Source organism: Gavialis gangeticus, unplaced genomic scaffold, assembly GCF_001723915.1.
Source record: "Gavialis gangeticus isolate Ggan-Ray unplaced genomic scaffold, GavGan_comp1, whole genome shotgun sequence".
Classification (NCBI taxonomy): domain Eukaryota; kingdom Metazoa; phylum Chordata; order Crocodylia; family Gavialidae; genus Gavialis; species Gavialis gangeticus.
This window is the reverse complement of record NW_017729022.1, coordinates 146,671,416-146,682,764: the sequence shown is the minus strand read 5'-3', so window position 1 is coordinate 146,682,764 and position 11,349 is coordinate 146,671,416. Positions and strand designations below refer to the sequence as shown.

Genomic DNA, 11,349 nt, shown 5'->3' with positions numbered 1-11,349 from the left:
TCAGGTCCTTTCTGACCCTAGAAACTATGAAACTATAATATACACATATGGAATGTATGCAGCTGAAATATATATATGTATCCACTGACACTACTGCTTATTTAGGACAAAAAAATCTATAATTATATAGAATTAAGGATGAGAATACATGAGGATAAAACCATTACTGGGATGTAATATAATCATAAAAGAAATCCAAGTAGGTTTGAGTATATTAATGTATAGAAAAGACACTTAAATATCCTTAACTCTGCCTGACACTGGCTATGATTAAGGTACTTTTATATTTAGGGTCTCAGATTAAATTAAATTGATTTTTTTAATACATATTATTATTTCTTTCATATTTCTCTACTGTATGGTACATAGTCTAGCACAGTTAAATCCATGTGGATGTTTTAGCTATGTGTTTCCAACCCCCAAAATACTTTGCTTTCTTTTAGCTGTATTCCCTTAAAGTCATGTTTCAGGTTACAATGATATGTTAGGTCAGCTGCACTTAAAATGCAACTGTCCATGCATTCATATAGTAAAATATGTGCTAAGTGCAATTGGATCATAGCAAAGTTGTGATTTTTTGCAGGAGGAGTGCCTCCAGATCATATTATTCAGCTAACATCCAACTGCTTCACTGAGATAATATGAACAATTTGTGGTCGCCTGAGGCATCTATTCAAGTTGTAAGTGGCAACAGCAAGCAGAGGGGCTGAGTCTCACAGAACCACACTCTCCCCTGGCTTTACAGTCAGCATGATGGAACCACAGTATCAAAGCACACCCAAGACCTAATCCTGCTTTTTTCCCCACTTACTGAAAGGGCTCCAGTGCCAGGGCTAGACTGACAATCAGCTGAGTGTCGATCCCAGCACCAGCCCCAGCATTGCACCACAGCTGGTTCAGGACTCCAGTGTTTGGGACCAACAATCAGTGAGCCTATGCATTTTAGAGATCATAGCAAACATTACCGTGTGGCTGCTCAAAACCATTCTAGCTTTAATACAGTACATGTTAAATCTGTGCTAAGTGTCCCATGCAACAAAGTCCTAAAACTACTGAAATTTACTCTCAAGTTTATCTCCATTTTAACACTAATTTTTGTGTTGCAATTCCCTTGGTTGATACAATTATTAGAAATGACATGCAAATACAAACAACCCCAAACAGAATTCTATTACATATTTCTAATAATTTAGAAGATTAATCGTATTAAGATTTTTTATATTTTAACTTTTAAAATAAAAAGATTTACCAGTCAGCCAGAACAATGCCCCACAGCCAGACTATAGCATCTAATTAAGCTGGTTTTATAGCTACTTTGTACTATTAGAGCAGCATGAAGGAACCAAAATATAGTAAAAAGATGAGTAAAAGGTTAAGAGCTGACATTTTCCAGAGGGTGCCTTCAGTTTAAGGAGGGGAGCTAAAAAGGCTGTGAAGCCCTGGCCTAACAGAGATGCAACACTTCTTTAAGCTTCAGTTTACCATGATTTTAAGCTAATTTATTTATTTATTTATAAAGTCCCATAAAATTCATTTTTACTGAATATTGCTGGCTTGGGGTATGTTTGTTCTCCTTGGTGTATGTATTGAAGAGGCTGAATCCTAATTTAAGTCCAAAACGGATTTGGTAATAATGTATCATCATATCTTAGCATTACAACTGGATTTCCTAATCTGTGCCTGGTTCCCTCAGAGCCCTTTGAAAAAATCTCACCATTCTATCTCTGTGTGTGCCTAATAGATATCTGCTGATATTTAAATGATTCATTTGAATGCATTTGGGATGGTCCATTCAGGAGTGGGGAAGCCGGAAGAGGTTTTTCAGCTCATCCAAAGCCTTTATCTGATACTTCCCTAGCATAAATTCTGTATAAACTACATATTCTATCTAAAATCTACTTTAGGGGATTTTCCTACTTAGACTTTGATTTCTATTTGTCTGCCTGTAAAGACTGGTGCCAACTGTACAAAGTTCAGTTGATACCATAAACATCTACAATGACCCTTAAATAGATATTATATACATAAAAACATCACATGTTAAAAGTGTCATTTCAGGATCCAATGAGACTGGGAACAGTTGGGTATATATCCCCGTTCCAAAAGTAAAAATAATATCCATTACTGGTTTTTCAAAGCCACAAGATACTGAACATTAAAGCAATCATGTTTTAGGTACAGAAAAGCTGTCATTAGTCAAACTATCTTGGACACAGAATTTTGAAAGTGATATGGAAAAGATAACCTGATTCTTTGACAAGGTGAAGGAGGAGAGGAGGGGACAGGAAAGGATATAGCATACAGTGCTAAGGAGCTTGAAAAGTTAAGATAATTTCCAAAGCAGACAGGAAGATAGGGTGGTCAAAGGTGTACTATTATCTATCCATTGATTATATAGTTCCATAATTTAGCACATGAATAACACCTTCACAGGTATAGTATTAATGTAGTATATAAAAAGAGAGTACAAAAAGGATTAAACCTAACCACTGAAATTCCTGGATTTTCCCATCTCTAGACAATGTGTGAGATGTGGAGCTAATTGTTGTGATGTTTGAAGCAATGAGATTCATTACACACTAGCGTACATCTGCTGGAGTAGAATTCCTGTGATTTACCAGACCACTGGGAAAGTACTTTGCCTACTGGGGCCAATGCATCATGGTGTGGAGTTTGTGAATGTCAGAGAGATGGAGAGTGAGAGAGAACATCTATATTGTAGTGCTTATGAGAATGAACGACACAAGGTCTGCAGTAGAGAACTTTCAATTAGTGCAAAGAGGTGTGTGGATAATACTCTCCCACTTGCTAACTACATTGCTTTCATTATAAATGTATCACCAGAAATATATTGTAAAGCCTGTGTAAAAATGAGTTAGTCAACCATTCGCTTTAACATTCAACTATTTCCATACAAATCCCACATTATGCTTGATTTTAATTGGTTTATAAAGGTGCTGAACAAAGCCTGTCATTGCAATGCTGCGACGAATACCTTTTTAAATTCATTGCTCCAGTACACAAAAGAGAAATGTATCCTTTTCCTGATGTAGGCCCTCCAGGGCCACTGACCAAAATTCTGCTCATCAATTGAAAATAAAAATACTTAATGCTGCTTGACCAAAAAATTGGGGTCTATTGTTCCAAAACAAACATGCAAGAACCCCAAGGTATATTGCAATTGCTTTGCAAGTAGCTCCGTATAATTGATGGGAACCCATTGTATGCAAGGAAAACAGCATTCCTTTGAGGAATGCTAGAATCTCTTACGAAACATATAAACAACCATTCCTTATGCACCACTTACAGAAGTAGCTTAAAATGGATGACAGTACAGACTACCACAGATGGACTGTTACAATGAAATCCAATGAATTGGGTCAGAAATGAGTGTCAGAGTCTTGATTTGCCAATACCTCATTGGTGATTTCACAGCTAGTGGCAAAGAAAATCATGGTCCTGATCCTGTAGTCCTGACTCAAGTAACTATCATAGTCAAAAGTCCCATTAAAACCTTTCCCAACTTTCCAAATTTGGCATGCTTTATTGCAAGTCTTGCCAAATTCTATAATATTTGATCATTTAATGAGCAGTGTAGTTCCTGGACACATTATATGAGAATGCATGCTTTCACTTTCATAGGGAATTTAATTCGAAGAGAAAAGTTTGAAAACAAGATGACTAAGGACTCAAAAAGCAGGAGATAAAGATAATCTAATGTGTTATTTTAATGTATTTAAATGTTTTATTTTAAAACAGTCATTATACTTTTAGGCCAATCTCATCATTTTTCAATTTTTAAGGTTAGCAGTATAGTTCATTGAACTCAGTGAGAGTTCAGCTTCAAACAAAGACTGTAGGAACAGGTTGTAAATCTCTTTGTGTTTATAATAAAAAAGTAAAATTTAAGGTTGCCCTTTGAAAACAATTGGTGATTTGCAAGTAACACTACTGACCGGCTTATTACTCCTATGAACTCTGTAGACAGACAGCCTAAGCAAAAACATCCTGCCGTATTTGTTATCTCATTCCTCCCACATAGGGGTGGGTTGCTTATTTCACTCTGCTGTTACATCACCTTTGTTACATTAAGTTCTTTAAAGCACTTAAAGGGTCTACCATTTACTATGCGTTTATACAGGGCCTAGTTAATTGCTGATGGTTCTAGATCATATTATACTATAAATGACTGGGTATGAGATTTTGAAGGCAATACAGGAGACTAGGCCACCAAGTCTCATCAATGTTCAATACGGTTTGAGTACCCCTTTTTGAAAATATATATTTATATTAAATTATATGTCATTGCCAAACATCTACTGTTAAAACATATAACCCTGGGGTAGGTAAACTTTCATTCAAAATAATTTATGTGACTAAATGTATTTTTAAGGTCCTCATGCTCATATTGCCTGCAATAATACACATGACAGTATGGCATCCATTTTATGGAAGTATCATCTTTGTCCTGTTCCAGTGTACATTTGGAGAAATTAGATATATACTGACCTAGCTGCTGCACCAGTCTGAACAGTCAGATTTCTAACTTTGCATTTTTTAATGAAATATATCTATGTGTGTGTGAGTGCACACACACACACACTCATAGAAATAGATCTAAATTATTAAAAAAGTATACTATAATATTTAATTGAATTCAATAGCTCTGCAAATGGAGCAAATAATATCTAATTGAGTTGATCATTTACTTCTATCAGCTTATGTTGTCACCATGCTTGCACTAGCTTGTAATAATGCAATTTACTTTAATTAGCATCTGCTGTTCAATTGTGTATTTTCTTTAGTAAACCAATTCTAGATAGTTAAGTTTTCTTCCTATGTATTACATAATGCTACTTTTAAAATAAAATATTTGGATTTGACACTTTTAGAGCAACTATAACTATTCTTATATACAGTCCAGAAACAAAAGTTTTGAGAGTCTTCAACTTATAGTGATATTAATGCAAGATAGAGGTAGTTAAGACATGCTAGTCCAAAGTCAGTTAGAAGATGGGGTAGATATGCACATTTATAGACTGAATTATACCCCCATTGCCCATTTTCTTACTTTACCTGAAAGGCATTCTTTAGTAGAGACATGCAATGGCAAATGGGGCTTACTCCTACAAGGAGTGTGTGTATATACACATACACACCCACACACACAAACAGACACACCCGTTGTAGAAGTAAGCCCCATTTGCCATTAAACATCACTAATAAATGATGCCTTTCAGGTGAGGTAAGAAAACAGTGGGCAATGATGGGGGGACATAACTAACAGCCATATCTTGGGGTAGGTAAACTTTCATTCAAAATAATTTATGTGACAATGTATTTTTACAGTCCTCATGCTCATATTGCCTGCAATAATACGCATGACAGCATGACATACATTTTACACACACACACTACGAGCTTTCATGACCCCGGGGGGGGGTGTGTGTGTGTGTGTGTGTGTGTGTCTATATATCTATATAGATATCTATATCTCTATATCTAGATATAAATATGCTTTTATATATATATCCGGGGTCATGAAAGCTTGTGCTGTGTATGTGTTTAAAAGCATACTATATATATACACACACCTCATGAAAGCTTGTACTATATGTGTGTACACACACACACACACAAGCACAAGATTGTGCTATATATGTACACACACAAACACAAGATGCTGAGCACGTTCATATTCATATATATATGTATATGTATATGAACATGCTCAACACCTTGTAAGAGTAAGCCCCATCTGCCACAACAGGTCACTAGGACAAAAACAATGATTTTCAGGTGAAGTAAGAAAACAATGGTCAATGAAGGGGGCACGGGAGACAGCCTTAATTTAGAGGTTATCTATGCCTGAACTTGTTAAAAGAATATGGTTATAGGATTACAAATGTCAACCTTGGAGCAGCAATATTATCAATAACCTCCTTAAACAACAGATGTGATTACAGACTGCATTTCAGTGCAGTCCCTTAATATGCTACTGTAGTTTGTAATAACATAATCATTTTGCAAGACAGAATGTTTTGACATCCTAAAAAGTAAAACACTAATGATTATTAAAGGCAACAAAGCTGCAGTTATAGATTCAGTATAATGAGTCCTATAATTTTATTTAAATACAGGCAAATATTCTGAGCATTTCCCCAGAAAAAGGAATTTCTAATTAGTATGGAATATTTTCAATACATAAACATAATTTAAAGTTCTTTCACTAGCAATGTCAGGAATAGTGATGGGTGAGGAAGGCAAATCCAAAAGAGTCTTTTTTTTTTTAACCTTGCACCCTATAGCCTGATTTCAGAAGTGGCAAATAGGTATAGAAATCTCTTAATGAAGCTCTGGGTGTTCACGGCCTCTGGGAATTTATCTGACAGTCCTTTGAGAACCAAGTCCTCAGTACACTTTGGATGCAGTGACTTCAACCAAGGGAAGATGGAGGGAATCAGAACACTTTTGAGTGGTTCCCTCCCTCTAGCCGTAGCTTCAAGCAACAATAGGATATTCTAGATGGAGATGTGTATGGCGTCTGATAAAAGTATAAATCATGATGATAAATAACCTAATTTACTGGACAGTTTGTAAAGCAGAAATGGATGCATCTCAGCAGATCCTTTCTCTGGTCATCTGTCTATGACCTTCAGAAAAGAATGGCTATGGTGTACTCCTTGTCTAAATCCATTCTTTAACATGTATAATTAATTCCAACTATACAGCAGGAAAAGTCTGTGGCTTGGACTCTAAATTTTTCCTCATTTTGAAGAATGTGCCACATCTCCAAATTCATATTCTTCCCATATAAACCTAGTGATGCCTCACATTTCATTATAGTAAAATACTGAAACCAGACTAGTTGGATAATGAAACAGAGGTTAGAGAAATGTTACTTAAAATAATATTAATAAAAACAAATTTCATTTATGCAGAGCTTCCTGATCTAACCAGGAGATTTTTGTGCATCTCTGACTAAACAACTAGGTACACTCATCATCCCAGGCTCTTGTTGCCCACTGCAGCTTGCCCTTTGTTACATATTTGGAACTCAGTAGCTTTACGGTTACCAATTAATGACAGAATAAGAAAAGGGACTGACCATCTGAACCAAATGACCAGCATGAAAGCCTTTTGGCAAATGTACGTGTATTTACACATGGCCACAGAGTATTGAAACAGATGTGAAAGTGTTTTCCCTGCTCCACAAATGTCCTGTTAAATTACACTTCTTTTAAAGCACATAGCCCGATTGCTACAATTCCAGGTATCTGCAGGTCATATAATTAAAATACTTAATGCACTCACCTTTTTTTTTTCCTGTTCAGATAGTTAAATTCTCTCACATAACATACAAAGATCCTGCCAAAACCTGAAAGCCACTAAATATATCACTAAATTCATGAGATATAAATAACTCAGCAACAGTAAACATCACACACTGACTGGGAGCCTGGGTCTCAAGGGACACAACATGCTGTCAACTCCCCATTAGCTAGCCCTTCCTAGGAGGCAACGTGTCCTTGAAGAAAGTGCCTTATAATATCATGTTTCAAAGGAGCTCTAATGTTTTTTAGTGCTCCCTTCTCAACCATCTCCAGTTTTTGTCCCTTTGCCTTCCTCTACATTCTCTCCAACTTGGATTTCACACCCGCACTTCATAGATCACTTGACCACATTTTTTCATTCAGTTACCTATTTAAAACCTATACATCTTTGTTGAAGCTCACCAATGTTACTCATGAAAGGAGGAAGTATTATTTAAAACACTGGAATCTCACTGAGACCAAGCCAAGTGGTTGTCCAACACAATAAGGATCTAAACTAGCTAGCTTGTCTAACTTGGAATAATAGGTTCAGTCAATCAGGAGCTAGTTCTTCCTCTAAAGTGTTAATTCAACACCATATAGACTGGCAGTTCGTGATCCATAATTATGTTCTCATAAGGTGTACATTTATGTAACAACAATATTTGATCTGTGGAGCTGACGCAATTTTGGGAACTTCAAACATACTGTAGAAGGGAAAAGTACACAAAGGTTGACTAACCTGACCAATAGGTTCTTTTGTTGGGGGTTTTCCTCTTCTGACAGTGCTTGTGGCCAAAGTAGTGGTGGTTTCCATGACTGATGTGGACATCTCAGACTGCATCGCTGTTGCCGTTGACTCTGTTGTCATAGAGGAAGGCACTTCACCAACAAGTCTCACATTTCCTTCTATCACGATGTTGGCATCATTTTCAGCTGCCATATTCAGAACTTTCAAGCCATTGTAGTAAAGACCAGAGAGCTGGCCTTGGAATGGATGGCCACGTTCCTTGCCTCCAATTTTTATGGTTGCTTGACTATTGAAGATTGTGAGCTGACGTCCTGTAAAGATAGTATTACATACATGCAAAAATGTTGATTGTGAACTCTACAATCTAAGAGGATGATTAACAGATTTTTCATGGGGTGAATAATGAGAGCAATAAACTATAAGAAAAGGATTTGACTCATAATTCATTGCTTTTTAATGAGGTGTCCATGAAATGTATAATTATTTAGAAGTATTTGTAATTTCTTAATTTACTGTGTTTTGGGGTTTTTTGCTAAAAGGCCAATCAAATATATTTATAAATTGGTTTTTCTATTATAAATAAGAATTACACCCCTTCCCTTTCACCTGAAAGCTACATTATGTGTGTGTGCATGTGTGTGTGTGTGAAGAATGCCAAGTTTCTAATTCCTTAAAGCTATTCCCCCCAAGACTGTCAACATTTCAAAGATTTTCACTCCAGTAAACAACTAGACTGTAGCTTCATGTATGTGTGTGCATATGTATAAATGCATATACACATACACACATGCAAATATACACACATATGCAAACCTATCACTAGGTCAAGTGAAGAGTGGTTTTAAAGGATATGGTCTAATGAACTATTTCAGGTATCCATAATATATCTCGATATAAGCATATAGAGTATTTATTATTTATATGAAAATGTTTCCTTTTCACATCTAAGTGTTTATTTTCCTTTGATATACACACTGAAAAGAAGCACATGGTTCATACTGAGCATCTCAGAGGCATAGAGTTCAAAAATAAATCTCTGATTGGCTTTCAGCAAGGCTATCAATTCAAATAAAAAGGTTTTCGATGTAAAAGCAACTTCAGGAATGGTTCACATACCGATGGAGAAATCATGGCACATTTCCATTAAACAGAGAAATCCTCAGCAACAGTACTATTGTTATGAAATAGAATATTCACTTTAGCAGATTGGTTTCTGCTCATAAAAAGCATGCACACAACTTTAAGTTCTGTTTTAATTAGTGTTTCTTCCAAAATCCCCTTAGAAGGTTGCAAACGTTAAAGGGACTTCATTTTGATTGGCAATTCATATTGCCCACTATTTAAGATACCTACAGTTTAAACAAAGATTTTTTTTCAGGACCATAATGAAGATATCATAACTACACATTTTTTTTTAGTTAATAATTTAGATGCTGGAACATGTAACATAATCTATGAATGATTTATAATTTTTGGTTAATGTTTGCTATGAGTACCTTCATAGATTGAGTTAGTGGATTATATTTAACAGTCCCTTTAACCTTAAGTTAACAGGGTAAGATTATTAAACAGCTGGTACTTCTAAAAAATGTATAGAAATTATTATACAAGGTATGCAAATATTACTCTCTACAGTTTACTGTTTTAAATTTGTTTTTAATTTAGTTTTACTGAAAATTTATTTTTTATGTTTATTAGTGTTACAATGAAGTACTACTTGGTTATGTTCAAATTATTTTTTATTTGAAGTTTTAATCAATGTTTTTTACCTTTGTCGAGTAGCCATTCATCAACTACTCGACCAAGTCGATATGGAATTCGCTGTCTAGCAATCGCCAGGCGCTCGTTATCATTGTTTCCTTTAAAGTTTAAAGAGACATTTCATTGGTTAAAATCTGTAAGGTCAAAGGTTAAAAGTTAATACTTAAAGCTTGAGCTATACAGTTGCCACATGATTTTTTGAAATTTGGAATTTTAAAAAGTGCTACCTAGAACATTTCATGTTTCAGACTTTTCATTCATTCATTTATTTTATTTTAGCAAACAAAATTATTCCTATGTTAATTGAAAATTAGAAATCTGCATTTGAGCTAGGTTATTAAACTTATGTTATAGACAGACCCAAAAAACAAATTTAAACATCATAGAATGGCTTTACAAAAAATGATCATTGACCTCAGGGTTTTGTCTTTTTTGATGTTTCTTATTAACTAGTTAAACATTTTCAGGTGAAACAGGTTTAATTTTTCAAAAGTCACCCAACCTCTTACTTCAGGTTAGTCATTTAAAGAACACAAGCTGTTACCACCATCTAAGACACACTTACTGCTGCTGTCTAGAAATAGACCTGACATCACTTATTTCCTAGTCAGAAAAAAAACATTCGTAGCCACTTGATTTAAATCAAAGTTTCAAATATGGGATACAGAACAAATTAGATTATCCATCATTTGCACACTGTAGTAGAGGATGGTGATAATATATTTTATTAAGGAATATCAAGGCTTTGACAAAAGTGACATCAGATGATGTTGTCTAAACATGTCCTGTCTCTGTGATGTGGAGTGGTCTATAACTTTAGTGGATTGCTATGTTTGGTGTGGGTTCATAAATGAAGAGGAACCTAGATGGAGGCCATGTGTAATAAAAAAACTTGTCTTGCGTGCAAATCTTTCCTGTCCCTATTCTGCCATTCTTTTCTGCTTTAAGTGACTAAAGGAATAACTAGAACAAGCTGGACCACCACCATCAAAGTCTGGACAGGATTAAAATGAACTGATTGTACACTGACTGCAAAAGACCGGGACGAATGGAGGAAAGTTACTGCTACATCAGAAGTGCTTCAGTGGTTGGTGTGGCCTCAGGACTGACTAACTGATTGTGAAGCAGAGCTGGTAGAAGACTATGACCCCATACAATCAGTAAAACATCAGATTGCTAGAGGTAATACGAAGATTGTTGTGAACATTTATTTGTAATTACTGATCTGCATGCTATAATGATGAAAGATATAATTCATCAGAACCCATATTAAAAAAATAGGAAAGTGGTAAAACCTTTTGTAATATAAAGGCTTAAAAAAAACCCCAAAATATCTCTCTCTCCCATCAGTTAAACACCTGACAAGAAACCAAAATTAAAACAGGGAAAGATAATCATTCCTAGCTAGGGTCTGAGTGCAAATGCTAGGGATTTGCTTAAGCTAGGGACAGAAATTACACATAAAACCAGAATAAGTGAAGCAACCAATTCAACTCTGTAACATGACAGAAGTTCAGAGCACAT

The 11,349-nt window shown here is 35.4% G+C and overlaps 1 protein-coding gene across 29 annotated transcripts in view; it reads right to left on the bottom strand.

Moving 5' to 3' along the window:
- NRXN1 (neurexin 1) overlaps positions 1-11,349 on the bottom strand; it is a 1,443,145-nt gene that overhangs the window by 185,052 nt on the left and 1,246,744 nt on the right. For 20 of the 29 annotated variants that reach the window (XM_019516265.1, XM_019516266.1, XM_019516271.1 and 17 more), the window contains 2 exons: positions 9,834-9,923; positions 8,056-8,375 (listed from right to left, as the gene is read on the bottom strand). In XM_019516265.1, the coding sequence (XP_019371810.1) occupies positions 8,056-8,375; positions 9,834-9,923 (410 nt within the window). The remainder of the gene's footprint in view (positions 1-8,055; positions 8,376-9,833; positions 9,924-11,349) is intronic. The other 9 variants (XM_019516286.1, XM_019516287.1, XM_019516290.1 and 6 more) reach the window with 1 other exon arrangement.